Here is a 16,318-nt window from a genome sequence, read left to right as displayed (position 1 = left end):
GCATGGTTTTGTTCTTATTTCTGAGGTTTTAACCCAAACATTCTGGTTTTCTGACGCTTCAGGTCTGAAGTTGACTAACAAGTAGAGTGTGGAAGCAGAAGTTCAAGCAAATTTCTGTCAAATTCACCAAATTTATAGCTCAGAGAGAGAACATCTTTTTTGCTATTCCTCAAGGACATTTTGTTACTAAACTTACAGCAATTTATTTTTCTAACGTTCCCACAAGTGAAAGCAAGGTTTGGCAACTTGCAAGGCAGGAACAAACTTTTACTTTTCATTTTGCTAAGATAAAATTAATTTTGCTTGAAGGAAAATGACTTTGTCTTTCAATTGGATTGAGGTTCAAAGAGGAAAAGGAAAAAAGGAACAAAAGGGAAACAAAACAAGATCACTCTTCACATAGCATGCTGTATCTGCTTGGGAAGAAGGCATTTCTAAACTCTGTAGTTCTCTGGACTTCATTCTGGGCACGACAACCCAGCAGAATGCAGACCACATAAAGCCCAGCACATGCATTAGGAGAGAGAGGAAAGAGATCAGAAAGCTCAGCCCCAGCCAAGGGGCTCTGGGTCTGTGGGCTCAGGTTTGTGCTGGGTGCCAAAGGGGCTCTGAAGACACAGCCACAGGCAAGCAGCCTGCAAGGGCTCCCTGCTCCACAGCCAAGCACTACAAATCACATTACACGAGCCATGACTCACTGGAGAAATATTGATAAAGAAGAAAGTTGCTTGTGGAAGAAGATGAGGACAGTAAAAAATAATTGCACAAAAACCGTCTTTGGCTGTTTAATTTAAGCACTTTTATGCCTGAGGGTCTAAATGAATACACGGAGATCTTTTTGTTCCTTCAGCAATCAAGTATTTCCTGCTATTACTGATAATGACTTTAAAACAGCACACTTAAGCAGGGCTGTTACTTTATTTTCAGCCTTTCTGAGGTGGGAGTGAAGCGCTGAGGCAGGGGAGGAAGGAAGGCACTGACAGCTCTTCAGGGAAAGCACATGTCAGTCTGGTGAGGAGCTAATGAGGGCTGGCACCGGGACCACCCCCTCCAGCCTGAACCAGCAGACAGGTGACACCCCATCCTGACACAGCCCCAGAGCCCATCACCTCCTGGCAGCTAACAAACCCCATCTGAAACAAGAGCAAGCTTCGGAGATCCTCCAGTGCAATCTGAGTTCTGAATCTGGTAGCACGGGGACCTGACCCAGAGCTCAACATTAAACCAGTTTAATCCTTTTTCATGGCTTCCAGTGGGTGAATCACATTTCTGAACAGGACTGGGTGAGTAAATGAACTGACACAAGTCATTCTCACTCTTTCCTCGTCATCTTTTGCACGAGCTAAAAACACGGCCCAGAATCACAAGTGTTTCATTTAAACAGTATCACTACTTCTGTGAATAAACTATGTCCAATTTTTTTGTCCACCTCTAGTTTCACACACCTTCACGTGGATACCACAAGGACAAGGGGATGGGCAGGACAGGCTAGAAGAGCATCTGGTGTCTGACAGCAGACATGAGAAGCCACCAGGGTCCAAGAGGGAGGGGACAATCAGCTCTGACTGCAGGGCTGGACACTCAGGGGCCAGGCAACAAGAGACGAGAGGCTCCTCAGCAAAGACAGCAGGCTGCTCTGTGCTTCTGCTTCCACAGACACTCAAGAAAACCACAACCAGCCACAGGACCAGGCCAGAACCCACGATAAGCATTTCTCAGAAAAAGGTCAAAACAAACAAAAAATTCCTAAAAACGGTCTTTAGGCTGGATTCAGTCCGTTTCACCCCTCTAATATTTCTACAGCTATTTTTGCAGAGGAAAAGTAAGCAAAACCCCCACTATCTGGAGCAGTTCTGATGATGAAATGATACTAGATAGGCCACTGGGTAAACCATTAGGAAATGGAAGCAGCAACCAGCAAATGTCATGGCAGGCATTCAAATGAGCCTGCAATCATCCGAGCAGCTAAAGAACACACATCTTCCCTTTAGCACAGCGAGGTGTGTTCATCACCAACACAGCACAGAAACCAAGCACTGAAAAAAACCACAACACATTGTAACAGGAGGCATTCCACTTCCCTCTACCAGCAGATGAGGTAAAACTGCTTTCTTAAACAACCCACTTCTGCCTAGCTGCAAGGTGTTTATACAGGTTCACTTGGGAAGCGAGGAGGAAAAATCCCTTTTCAGGCAGCATTTCCCTGTGACACCTGCCCGAGGGAAGGAGGAGCACCTGAAGGCCAGCACACGTCGTGCTGTGGGGATGCTGGGGAGCTTTGAGCTCTGCTGATTCCCAGGTCACAACGGGCCCCCAGGCTCTGGTTATGCAGCACTCGTGCATGATGCTCAGCAGCATCACAAACTGCCCCAGTTTCCTGGAGCAGCCCTTAGAGAAGGCAAAGGCAGCCGTGCCTGGTGAAGCACCGACTGCTGTGCCCCATGTGGGGCCTGAGCCAGCAGCAGCAGCACAGCAAAGGGAAGGACTCTGCTGCCCTGGGATGGAGCCTGCCATCAGCCCTGCCTGACCAGCACAGCTCCTGCTGTCAGGGCTGTACTAGGATTTCAGCCACCCTGCTCGGGCCACTCTTTCAAACACAAAAGCACGGCTAACACCACTTTGCTCTCGTGCTGGAGGATCACAGGCAGCAGCACTGTCGTTCACAACACGCTGATGTGCCGTGCCCTTCTGCCAGCTCCCTGCCTCACTCCTTTTCTGAGCAGTGGAGCTGATGCATCCTGCAGGTGATCCTCAGCCCACTGAGCCCAACAGGTAACTTCCACAGACACTGCAATTTGGGCACATCCCATTCCCAAATGCTTCTGACTGCCACCCGGCCAAACATCAACACACTCAACAGTACTTAAGGTTATTTACATTTACACTACGATAAACCCAAACAAAATCAACAGAAGCACACACAGGACTCTGTTACTTTCACTTTCTGCAGTACTTTGCATCAGTTTCTACTACAGAACATCACATCATGGCAATTTCAAGAAGAAACAGCAATTCCACGTGTCTAGGTATTTCTGCTCTCTCTCTCCCGAGAAAATACAAGGTACTCAGTAGTTATTGTTTTACTTTCTGAAAAAAGGGGGGTGGGAAAACCCACACACCACTCATGCTTCCTACAGACCACTCTATCAGTGAGAGCAGCAGGAGCAGCTGCACTGGTGAGACAGCAGGTGCTGAGGTGCAGAGAAGGAGGAAAAGATTACTGCCAGGGCTGATGTGAGGCTGCGAGACTGGGTCTGTGCTATGCCAGAGTTATGCAAACAAGAGAAAATTGAGTAAGAAGTATTTTTGTACCAGTTTTTGCTGTCTAAAAAAGACCATAATCATCCATCTGTCCAGAAATGTTATTAAGGATTATGACAGAGGAAAAATTATAGGCTGAGAAGTGCAGCAAGAACTGCATTTGTTAGAATTTCTCCTGGGGCACATAACCTACATTAGTCCCGAAGAACAGAGAAAACCCCTTTTACTCCTATCCCCAAAACTTGAGGAAATGATATCCAAGCTCTAGTGTGAAAAGCAGCATTTATGGATGTAAAAATAAGTAAGTCTTGGCAGTAGAGATGTGAGGAAGCCAACTGCAGGACTGAGGAGCTAGAGGCAACTTTCATTCCTACCTGGCTCGGTGCAGTTTCTGACGTAGAGCTGCCCCCCGTCCTCTGGGACGTCAGTCACGTTCTGCTCACGTGCTTGCAGGAGCTGTCGCCTGCTCCACTTGTCACCATTTTCCACAGAATAGCTCAGGGCATCGTAGCCTGAAGGGAAAAAGCAGTTAGATACACGAGGAAAGGCAACTCCTGATTCCGCTCCTGAACACCTGAAGCAGACAAAACGTTTGCATTTCAAAAATCCCACGGCCCCGGGGGTTTAAAAGGGCAGCGTTTCCAGGCTCACTGCTCAGGACGCTGCCAGCAGCTCCCCATCCCACAGGAGCCACGTGCATTCATTCCTCCACAGCTTCTGAAGCTCATCCTAGAAGAGCATCTCTGTTTTCCCAGCCAGCGCCACCTGACTGAAGCCAGATCACGCCTCTGACTCTTTTCCACACCTCCACTCTTCCATGAACACAAGGGGCATTACTTTGTCTCACTACCTTTTACTCCACCCTTGGTCTGCTCTCCCCTCCAGCTTTGCCTTGATGCTGCTGAGTGAAGCTCTATTTCAGCAATGTCAACAAAGACAGCTGGCTGATTTCCACAATGTTCCTGGCACAAAGCTGGTCAGCCCTGGACATGCCCTGTCTGCCCAGTCAGCTGGACACATGCTCATGTGTCAGCTCCATGACTCCTATGCTGGTTCAGATTCAAGGGAGGAAGAAAAAACTTCTGTTTTGGTTTTTTTTTAAGCCAGAAGGTATCCACCCACCAAATCAGCACTCTTGCAACGGAGACCTTGCAGCCCACCAGTAACAAACAGCATTTGAGAGGGATTTCCTCCCACCCATCCATCTCCTTCCCACCAAGCAGAACATGGGCTCTCTCACAAGGACTTCTGAATTATTCCCAGTTTTGTCCACTACTTTGGAAACGGATCACAAGCGAAAAAGCAGTGAGATAGAGATTCAAATCTTGGCCCAGTGCCTCAGAGGGTGATTAAGGACAAAAGAAAAGGTTCTCTGCAGGTCCCAACCCTTTTGTTAGGTTGCCTGGCACATCCAGTTGAGAGAGCTGCCCCACCTGAGACTTGTCTGCCTTGCCCAGATGATGCTCAGCTCAGGCCACTCCATGTCACACTAGCAGCAAGGAGGGAATGTTTGGGAGAGGGCTACCTGGGAATCTGCATCCCAGGCCACCAGCAGTAACTGGGATCAATGCTCCCAGGATACACAGGAGTCATCTGAGTGCCTCTTTGGCGGAAGAGCTGCATCTGCACAGGCAGCCTGAAGCACCCCTGTTTTCTAAGCAAAAAAACCCCATTTACCTTGGTAAACCAAATGCCATCATTTGAAGCTTCAAGCACTTTGTCTTTTCAATGCCTTACAAAAGTTAGAGAACGGAATTTGCTGTCAGTTTACTCTGTGAGCACCAGTAAGATTAAGCTGATGGAAGCGGACTGCATTTCCAAGAAGGAGCACAAACTGTAATGCAGCATCAGGATCTCCCATAACAACACACACTGGTAGCCTGAGCAAAGCAGTTTCAGTTCCACGTACAAGATGCTTTCAAAGCAGAGGAACTCTTCTACAAGCAGGAGAGGCTTCTCTGTGTCACTGCATGGAGCAATGACACGAAGGAGGCAGAACACAGGGACTGCCACGGCCCTGGAGTTCTGGGAGAACCTCTCCTGCTCCCTCCACTCTGCCTCTCTCAGATGGCAAACTCTTCCAAGTGAGGGGTAAAGAAGAAGAAGAAGGTCATCTAAGGTGACTTTGGAAGGGGAAGAGCTTAATTTGGCAACAGGAGTGTTTATAAAGGCTACATCCAGCACACTGACAAACTTCAGCGTAAATAGCGGCGGGCCGGGTCCACGGCCGAGCTCGATGGGGTGACTGGCACCAGGAAAAGCTCTCCTCTGGCACCTCCAGGCTTGAGCAGGGCCAGCTGTCCTACAACAGAATTTGCAGCCCACCACCCCCAAAATCCTACCCAGGGCATCTCCATTCTAAAACACATTTCACTCCACAGAGCAATAGAAAATAGGAGATAGAGATGAACCTTTTTCAAAGCTTTGGCCTTCCAAGGATTTCCCTGTGAAAACAGGGACACGTTGAGATTTTAACCTTGCTAACAAGGACACTCAGTGACACGTAAAGGGTCCCTGTGGTTTTCCCATGTGCTGGCACCAGTCTCCTTGCAGTGTGCTGCTCCTTGGCTGCTCAAGGCCTGCCCTGCTTTAGGTGATGGTATGAGGCAGAAGCAGCAGGGACATCACCTTGGCCATAGCATCCCACAGCAGGGCTGCCAGGCCACCACCACAGCCAAACTCTTCCTCCAAAGGAAAAGCAGGAAAACTTACAAAAAAGAAAGCTAACAGTTTTCTTTCTCAACTGAAATGATTCAGGATTGGATGATTTTTAATGGGAAGCATGGCAAAGAGTTTTTTTCATTTTCTCAGCAGAGGTAAAGACCGCTAAACATCCCGCCTCAGCTACAGTGCCATTTTGGGCAAGCCAGATGAAACACTTTTCTTATGAATGTTCTAGCTGCTGGCTTTATACTAAAATAATACTGTGACATCCTCTAAAGCTCTGGTACAATGAAAAGTTTTTCCAAAGTTCTGTACCATAGTGTATTTCAAAGTGAGCGAATTATTTTTTCAAGCACTGAACATTGCCACAAGGTATTTTCCACAACTCCAATTATCCAGCACCAGTTTTACATTACACACTCAGAACCCAGGTTCTGGAGAGCTTTACTCGTGCTTCCTCCTGGAGATATTCCCATGGACAATAAGCACATGAGTCATTTTTCCCTGTCTTTGTGCCTGCTCCGTATTTCATAACAGAACTAAGACAATGCAGACGGTGCATTTCCAGTGGCCACGTCCCTTTACATAAGACGGGGAGTACACGAGTGTGTGCTTGCTGGGAGCTCCTGCCCCTGCCAGCCTGGGGTGGCAGGGACACGAGCCTGCTGGGCACAGCCTCTCCAGCAACACTGCTCACCTGTTCCACTTAGGAGCATGAAAACGAGATGGAGCGGAAAGAACTGATCGGACAGCTCAGAACTCCTGGAAAGGCTCTGTGTGTGACCCAGATCTCCACGTGGGAACTCAGGAGCTCCTTACGCTATTCCAGATGGCTCTGGCTGGAGTTTACAACTTTCAGCGCTGCAGAAACACAGCCAAACGCCTGCTGGCTGCACTTCCCAGCACAAAGAACACCACCTTACAATGCTGAACAACATCCCTGTGTTCCCAAACTGCACTCTGATCTCACAAGCACATTCATTTTCAGCAACAAGGCGCAGGAACCCCAGCAAGATGGAACAGCAGCAAAACCTTGGAGCAAACACCCAGTTCCTACTGGGGACAAAGCAGGCTGGTGTGGAGATGGGGGGTCCCATGGGACAGGGAGGCCTTTGCACAACTGGCCCAAGCAGCCAAATGCGACAAGAGCACCCAAACCCAGTGCTGGAAGAGGAGAAAAAACTCATCCACTGCACTGGAGGATTCAGCTCAACAGTGCTGAGGTGAAGAAAGGCAACAAAGATGGAAGGTGCTCGTGAGCAGCCAGCTGGAGCAGGGAAGAGCTGAGGGGCAGGGGGCTGGCCCAGCTGAAGGGATGGCTCTGCCACCACTGCCTTTCCCTGGCACAAAGCACTGCTGCACAGGCAGGGCTCTGAGAGCTGGCTGCTATCCACAGCTCTTGCTGACAATAAACTACTTTCTATGCAAACTGCTGGCCGGAGCCAAAAACAGCACAGCTTTTCCGAAATATGCTTGCCCTTCCTCCTCTCTCATCTGTCCCTTTTATCTATTGTTTTCACGGTGGTAGCTTTGGGTTTTGGAGGGCTGGTTTCACAACCAGCTGAATTATCTCCATCTCCCTGAAACGTCCCTGCAGTTAAAACAACAGGGAAATATTTCGGAGGAAGAAAAAAAGCTGGAAGAAGCACAAGGTTCCACATAAGGCAGCAGTGAGGTGGAGAGCAGCGGTGTGCTGAGCCCAGGACAGCGCAGGTGAGCGCTGGTGGAGGAGCAGCGCCCAGCTGAACGAGCTGCAGCACTGCTGCACAGCTGCCCTCCCACGGCCGTGCCCCTGTGGCTGCTGGCCCAGAGCTGCAGGGACATGTCCAGGCAGCCCCTGCAGCACCAGGCCTGCTGCAGCCAGCCACCACAGAATCCCAGCTCGGGATTGCATCAGCACCTCAGGAATGGATCAGCGCTTGGCCTAGGCTGATCTGGGAGATGCTTTTCTGCCAAAATCATCAGCAGCAAGGACCCAAACTAGAGCATCCTCAGGGGAAAAAAAATCCCAAACAAACAACCAAAGCCCCAGAAATCCTACTCCTGGCTTCCACAAGCAGCCTGCTCCTTACACCTGATTTCAAAGCCGTATTTCCATGCATCCTCACCTACGTGGAAAGGTGCAGAAGGGCAGGGAAAGCATACTGCTGATAATACCTCTACCACATACATGAGTGAGGCACGGAGGCCAGAGCCAAGCTGCAGCCAGTGGCCAAGCAGGGCAGGGTCCCTGCACCAACAGCCCCTCACCACACACCCTCCCACCTATTTTCTATGTGACCACCGGTAGAAAAAGCCCCACAGCTCCCACACACCTCTAGGGGGGCTCCCCAGCTCCCTGCTAAGGAGCACAGAGCCCGCTGAGAGCCCCACAAAGCTTCTGCCCCTCCCAGCCCAGCACTGCTCTCAACAAAGCCCGGCTGGAGTCAGGAGAGCAGAGCATGCTCCAAAGGTCCAACAACATCTCCACAGCTCTCATGGCAACAGCAAAATGTGACTTTTGGTTTACTTTAACCCTGAAAAGCTGCCCGCTCTCTGGAAGTGAAATTTTCACACGCATTCTACTGGGGCCTGCCCCTGCTCCCACCCTGAGAGCAAAGAGAATTTCGAGTTCAGGCAGTGCTCAGCAGAAATGCACTTACGGCTCAGCAAGCTCCAGGTGAAATACCTGCACCATCTCACACAGCAAAGCCCAGGGGATGGAAAGGGGTCTCCCTGCAAGAGACGAACAAATTCCCCAAGAACTCCTTGGTTACTACATCCCTAAGAGGGCTGGGTTAAGCGAAGATAAAATCCTGTCTTGTGCTCATGACTGTGTTGTGCCAAAACCTGTTACTGGATTTGGGACTGTTGCAAGCTTCCACGGTTGTTCATTACCAGTTTGTGCAGAAACCTGTGTTTTCTTATGTATTCATATCAGCTTGACCATAAAAATGACCACTCCATTCTTCTTGATCTATGCCTAAGCACAAAAGGAACGGTTCTGCACCTGGTGAAAAACAGCACCTTTTACTTCTCCCTATCACAGCCTTGTGTGGCTCGGCTCCTCTCCAGAGCAAACAGGGTTTTCCTTCTCCTGACAATCTTTTCATGCTTATATAAATTCCCCAGTTTTACCATGGACATACCTTTGTGACCCTGCCCAAATTCAGGTAACTCTCAAGGCAGCAGCTTCCTTCCCACTGGTCTGTACAACAGCACTGGCACTGTGAGCCCGACTCCCTGCTCTGGTTTCTCAGGGATATCTCACTCCCTGCTGCTGCTCTCCTCTCATTAGCATTTCACCTGGCACAAGTGGAAAGTCTGGGCACTGCTGACATGATCTCTGTGCTGGCAGCCATGGACTGCCCGGCGTGATTCCCACAGCTCGCTGGCACAGCACATCTCCCGTGACGGAGCTGCTGCCCGTCCTGTCTGCCTTCTGTCCCAAGCACGGGACAGCCTCCTAGCATCAGCCACAAAACTCTGCTTTTTGCTCCTGCTGCTCCTGTGCCTGTCACAGGGGAAAACTGCAGGAGTAAGTAATGCAGCATCCGTCACATTACCCTGCTGCAGGCACCAACGCTTTCCCCCCTGCCCCAAATAAACAGAAAGGAAATGTTCAGAGGCAGAAAAGGAAGAGGGAGAGCAAATTCCCCTTTCCAACACACCCCTGGGGCAGGACCCCTCCCTGACCAAGCTCCTTCCCATGCACCTCGCCCTCATCCCTGCACCCTGTGAGATGCCACAGAATCCTAAAGCACATCCAGACTCCCTGCTCTCTCCCTTTCCCGCATTTCTCTGGAAAACCCTGCTCACAGAAGGTGGGAATCACAGCAGCGAGGGTGTGCTACAGGTGGCTGCACATCTGGGTCATCCTATCAAAAACCATCCATCAAGATTTCCCTTCTTCATGGTAGACAGAGAGGAAAAAAAGAGCAGCAATGAATTAATCTCCAGCTGACTTCCCATCAGTAACACTGCTACTTTTTATACCGTTCCAAGATCCTGTGGCTGCTTGAACCTGGAAATCATGACCTTACAAGGCTGGAAAAGCCGTACTTGGGAGCCTCACTGTTAGCAGACAGACCCTTGTTTCTGGGAAGGATTGGGTAATGTGTTACAGAAAGAGCTAACTCTCTGGAGGAGGAATTTATCTTTTCAAAAGCAGTGAAAAAGCGAACTGTACTTCAAGCCCCTGTGACAGAGGCGAATACCTGGGGTTTGACAGGGCACAAACCCGCTCGGGAGCTGAACAGTCACTGTTCCTTCCCCCACATTTATGCATTTCTCTTCTAATTTTGAGCTGACGCAGTGGGAGGAAAGACGGTTTTGGGTCAGATGAAATGTTTTAGTGGAATATAAGATTTTATTTTGGTTTGCTCTCTTTTACACTTCTAGCTAAATATAATTCTGCAGAATTAAATTTAGTCTGAAAATACCATAAAAATGTGCTGGGAAAAGAAATATAGCAGCTCTTCCACCAAAAAAAAAAAAAAAAAAAGAAAAGAAAAAAAAAAAAAAAAGGGAAGGGAAGGGAAAGCATGACTTTTTTCCCAGTTAAATTCCAAAATATATGAAGAGTGACACCCTTGCAGCTTTGCCTGAACAATCTCTGTCGGTGTTCAAGGCCAGGCTGGACAGGGATTGGAGCAATATAGTCTAGTGGAAACCACTAAAAACAAGCCATCCCTCCCAAGAAAGAAAGGAAAGGAAAAAAAGACTGTCATAAGCCCTGGCTCCCACTCTGATATCTCTGATGATAGGGGAAACATCACAAAAGAGAGAATTTTTTTTCACGCTTTTCTCCACAAAAGATGAAGAAAAAACTGGATCTTGCAAAAAAGTAAACAAGCACGAGGGAAGAAGGAGTTTTTGTGTCAAATTTCAATACAAACATATTTTTCAAGTTAAAAAGACTATTTCTCCTGTCCTTTTGCCTCACATCTCCTTTCCCCTTGGGTTTCGCTGCAGCACCACCACATGAATCTGCAACTGGCATTTGTTTAAGCGCTGTTATTTAGTGTTTCCACCATGCTGGAAAGGCTCTTGGGGAACACAGATGAGTCTCAGCCCCACACAAGACATCGACTCTGGTATTTAACCCCACTGTTCCGCACCAGGTCTGGATTTGCTGCCTAAAAGCACTTCTAATGTAAGGTGACATGGGAAAACTCACTGAGCAGCCAGCCCTCACCAGGCAGTGCAGAGCTGCAGTGTGGAGAGTGAAAGGACAGGAATAAAATACAGCAGTACAGGAGTGTGGAGGAGCTGGGAACTGTGAAACGAGCAGCTGGGGACAGAGGTGTGAACCCAGGCCTGGCAGAGGAAGCAGTGCTAATTCCCCCTTTCCTGAATCCACTGAGAAATCCCCTGAGATGGCTTTTGTCAGTGCTAAGAACAGGCTGAAGGGCAGTGCTGGCCTGTAGCTGGTGCTGTGCCTTCCACCCAGGAAACGGAGCTCCTGACACCAATGCATCGCCTTGTCCTGCAGCTGGAATTAACAGGGGAGAACAAGGTGCTCCAGAGGGTGCCTGTGGTCCTGTTCCCTGACACCAGCCAGCCAAAGGATCTGGTCTGGAGCTGCCACCATCCATCCACAGGCAAACGGGCCCCGAGAGCAGGAGGGAGCACCCACTGAGCATCCTGGTGGAAAGCCTGGTTCCACCACCCCTCTGCTCCCACCAACAGAGCCCCAAACTGCACAGGGGTTCCTGCCCTCCTTTCAGACTGATCTGTGTGTCTCCAAGCCAAGATGAAAATTACCTTAGTGACAGAGAGTGTTTTCCCTCAGGTACCCGCTTAATTAAATATTGAAAGAGCTATTACCTTTCAGGGATGCCAGTGCACTGGCTGTGTCCATTATTTATAACATCATGTATTCATTACGCATTTTATCCCATGCTCCTATCTGCTGATCTCATAACAGGCCCTTAAACACAATTTTAAGCAATTAATCCTACTTTAATTACAGACAAATAATATATAGAAGCCTCAGGACATCTCTTTCTTATATTTATTAGAAGTAAGCAAACATATCTAGAAATAAATCTGGTAGTCAGGGACGAGAGGGATGTGGCCAAGCAGCCTGGGAATCACAGAACAGGAGCCAGGCACATTTCACTTAAAACTGCCAGCTTGGGCTACCTGGAAAAAACAAGTCTTGTCCTGCCACAGATCCCTACCACGACAGGCACTTCCCTGCTGCCAGACGTGGCTGTGAAGCCCAAGATCACTGAGCACATGGGTGCCAGCCCCAGCGCTGGCAGAGCCTCAGGAGGCAGGGGAGCCCCGCTCACTCCACTCTCCTTTGTGTCTCCAGGTCCCTTTTCCCAGTCCCACAGGAGGGAATCAGCCCTGGATCCCCCCAGCAAGAGACAGCTGCTCAGCCTTGTGTCCCTCTGCTGCAGACTCTGAAACAAAACTCCCGTTCTCTCTCCCATACCCAAACCAACACAGTGGTGTGGTGACGGACAAAAACTTTAAAGAAAGGAAAAAGGAAAGGAAAGAAAAGCCTCTCTGGACATATCCAGGATGCTCCTCATGAATCACCACAGATCAATACAGAAAACTATCAAAAACTATCCCTGGCTTCAGCAGATTTTGGACTGGTCCTTATAGGGTGGCCCAGGAGCACAAGGCTGCTGAAGCCTTTCAAGGGAGATCTGTGCTAAGGCTTGGCTGAAGCTTCTAGAGGCTCCTTAGCAGATCCCTGAAAAGGCAGCCCATCCATAAAAGCAGACGACGTCTTTGCAATCCCTGTCCAAACTGGTAACTACACTCTTACTTCTTCCACCTGGGGAATGTTCCCTAGCTGCTGGAAAAGACAGGCACAGAGGCAACAGGTACCAGTCCCGAGCAGCACAGCATCACCCCTGCCCTCCTCTGAGAAATGAAGCCAGCCTGGAATGCTCCAAAATCTTTAAACGAAATAAATAATACTACAGAGGGGAAAAAAAAACCTTCTATATTTAACCAGAGGTCCTGGAACAAAAGGACAGTGCTCCACATCATACCAGAATCAAGGGTTTGAGGCTGTCCTTCCTTTATAAGGCTTTAAGATGGGCAGACCCTCCAAGAAGCAGTAAGCAATTCTTTATTTACCCTGAAGTGAGACAGTGCAGACCCGGGTTTAATTCACTGCTCTGCTATTAGCCCGTGAAGTGACCTTGGACAAGTTGTTCTGTCCAGATTCTCAGCTGGTGTCAGCTGGCACCGTGCCACCACAGCCAATTTAAACAATTTGAGACACCAGCCCCAGAGCTCCCAGGTCCTCGGCCCCCCTCTCCCGAGCAGCTCTGCCACCCGCACGCAGCCCCACGCCCGAGGGGCACCGGCGGAGGGGGGAGAGAACTCGTGCTTCCCTTGGACAGGACACAGTTTTCATAAAATGAAACAAAAAGCCTGGTTTGGTTTCTGGGGATGTTTTAAAGCAGCCCTACGATCAAGGCTTTAAAAACACTGCTGTGCTCTGGTGAGACCCCACCTGGAATCCAGCTCCGGGTCCACCAACACTAGAAAGATGGATGAACCTGTGGGAGCAAGTCCAGAGGAGGCCACAAAGATGCTCAGAGGGCTGGAGCTCTTCTGCTATGGAGACAGGCACCCCTGCAACCTCCCTTTGGATCATTTCTTTACTCAAGAGGCTTTTACATTGCTCAGTTACTTTCTTGGACAGCCCCTCCACTTCTGAACAAGCTTGATTTGCTGCCTCCTCTGATTTAGTGCAAGAACAAATCCAAAGAACACAAAACTCAAATTGTTCTACTCTGTCAACAGCCAGCAGCAAAGTTAACTAACTCGAGGGTGCTTTGAAGTGCTGCCTGCCTCCCCTGCCATGGCACTGCTGTCCCGGGGGAGTGCAGAGCCAGCAGCACCTTGCTGTAAGCGCAGCTGATGGAACCTGCCAGAAAAGCAAGCTGTGCATGGCAGCCACTGCCTCAGACCAGCTTCCCCTAAAATGAATTGCTGCACTGTCTCAGCACAGGCAACGCTCATTTTCCAGAGCTTCCTTCTGCCCCATCATCTCAACAACATACAAATCAACTACCATGTAGAGGTGCACTGAGAACTGGAGAGCAGATCTCAGAGGAAAAAGGAATGTCCATGTAAGGCTCGTTTCTCCTCCTGCTTTATGTTACAGGATGTTCTGGCCATCTTAGGGAAAAAAGCCAGTTGAGTGTATCTCTGAATGAGGATGATTTTAATAGCAGACCCTTCAGCTGTTTGTAGCTCAGTTAGCATGTTTTTGGCTGGCATAGCAAAAAGATTCTTTTCCTGGACTTCAGCAGGCTCTTCCCCAGTCAAGCCACTAAAATCCGTTTGCAGTTCTCACTGGACAGGTGATGCCTGCTGCTGGAGCAAACACTGAGGATGAGCCCTGGCACACCAATGTTCCTTTTAGGGGCTCAGAACTGCCCAAAACTGCCCAAACACATCCTTCTCCTCCCCCAGCACTGAGACTGACGGGACACTGCGATGTCTCAGCCACCACAGGGACACGGCACAGTTCCCAGGGCTCACGCACAGGGACAGGGCAGAACACTGGGGACCAGAGTTCCACCTGGGTACCTGTCACTCCCGAGCCCAAAGAAGCCCACACATTCTCCCGTGCCTCAGTTTCCTCCCTCGCAGTCTGAGGACACGCTTGCTCACCCTGTTTCCTGCAGCAGGACCGGGGGCTGAGGAATGGCTGGAGTGAGGAAGGGCCTGGGTAACCACCTGAACTGAAGCCCAGCACTTCACACACTGCAAGTGAAGCCTGACTGCCTGTGGATGCAAACCCAGCCCTGAGCTGAAGCTCTGCACACACCATAGGAGAAGCAGCCAAGTCAGGCCAGGCTGTGCATCCCAGCCACTTCACACAGCTGCTCAGCTAGCAGCTCGGCACAGGAACATCCCAAAACAACCAACTCCGTGCCTCCAAACCCTATCTGACACTCCTTTGTGCCCAGGTGTTATTATCAGAGCAATATGAAGTTTCTTTTAAGCAGATCCTTAAGAAACTTCATCCCAGTCTTTTCACTGTACCCATATCTGGCATCTTTATACTCACCTGACTCCATAGTGCACTTCATCTTACTGTCCATCATCATCACGCTACCTTTTAAGTCCATCTGTGGAAGCACTGTTTTGAGATAGCATCCCCAAAAATCCAAGCTATAGATAAATCCTAAAGCAGTGCTGGGGAGGCAGGCTGGCTCTCAGCACCCATCTCAGCCCTGCTCCAGCATACTTTTCCCCCTACTAAAGGAAGGTATTTCCCCTTCCCAACACACACCCACATCCACCAACACAGGACCCGTGCCCGGGCCTTGCAGAGCTGAGCAAGAGGACAGTGTGGGGCACAGCTGGACACACCCTGCTCCCCTCTCCTCCAGGCCATTCCCTGCTCCCAGCCAGGACCTGAGGACCATCTGCTTCCCACTGGCAAGGCTTATAGGCAGATGATACTCCATGTTAGCCAAAAGAGTCCATAAAAGGCCATAAAAGTCCAAAGTTCCAGCAAGTACTGTCTCACACGGCTTTCTCCCTGGAGTCCACATCTGGACTCCTCTTCAATGCCTCCTTTTTTCCAGAAGAAAAAGAACCAGGACCTTTCCCTGGAGTCCTTGGTACAATGCTCCTACTCCCAGGAATACAAAAAAAGCCCAACCCCACCCCAAAAAAAACCAAAAACAAAACAAAACAAAAAAACAAAACAAAACACAAAAAAAACCAACCAACAAAAAAAACCCCAAAAAACAAAACACAAAAACCCAAAAGAAACCCCAAAAAACAAAAACCAAAACAACTAACCTAAAAATAAAAACAAAAAAAACAACTCCACAAACAAACCAAAAAGAAACACAGCAATAAAACCTCAGCTTAAACATCTCCAGTTCACATCAAGTTTCAGTCTTTAATCTGGCCTGTAGTCCAGCCCCTTCTGCTGGATGCAACATCCTGTCCCATTCCCTTCCCTTCTTTTCCCTCCAACAATCAAACATACTGAGAAATCCTGTTATTTCCAGAGTCTTCTCAGCCTGCTGCTAAAGAAAAGCTTACCATCTAGAGATTGTACCCACTTCATTTTCAAATCTGAGCACTAAACTGAAATCCAGCCATGCAACAGTACGGACACAGGGACTGCACCTATTTCCTGTCTCAAGTACAGCTGGTCCTCTGATGTAGCTGTCTCCTGGCCAAAGTGATGGAGACCTCAATGCCCTCCCAGATTCCTGGGCACAGCAGGCTTATCCCATGGCCATCTCCCCACCCCAGTAGCTCCACTGCTATGGGTCCCAAGCCGACAAGATCGGGCCTCAGTCTCACCTGAACATTCCTTTACTGGCTCCTCTGGAGACATGACCTTCTGCAGGAGGTGATGCAAGAAAAGGGAACCTGAACCTTGCTGTGAGACAAGACAGAGGGA

The 16,318-nt window shown here is 49.3% G+C and overlaps 1 protein-coding gene across 2 annotated transcripts in view; it reads right to left on the bottom strand.

The window, feature by feature from the left end:
* Positions 1 to 16,318, bottom strand: part of SLC24A3 (solute carrier family 24 member 3) — a 108,709-nt gene that overhangs the window by 86,168 nt on the left and 6,223 nt on the right. For both annotated transcript variants that reach the window (XM_058834914.1, XM_058834915.1), the window contains exon 2: positions 3,636 to 3,773. In XM_058834914.1, coding sequence (XP_058690897.1) covers positions 3,636 to 3,773 — 138 coding nt within the window. The remainder of the gene's footprint in view (positions 1 to 3,635; positions 3,774 to 16,318) is intronic.

Source organism: Poecile atricapillus, chromosome 3, assembly GCF_030490865.1.
Source record: "Poecile atricapillus isolate bPoeAtr1 chromosome 3, bPoeAtr1.hap1, whole genome shotgun sequence".
In the NCBI taxonomy this organism is placed as follows: Eukaryota; Metazoa; Chordata; class Aves; order Passeriformes; family Paridae; genus Poecile; species Poecile atricapillus.
Note: the sequence above shows the minus strand (reverse complement) of the source record. Positions and strands in the feature narration are given on the sequence as shown.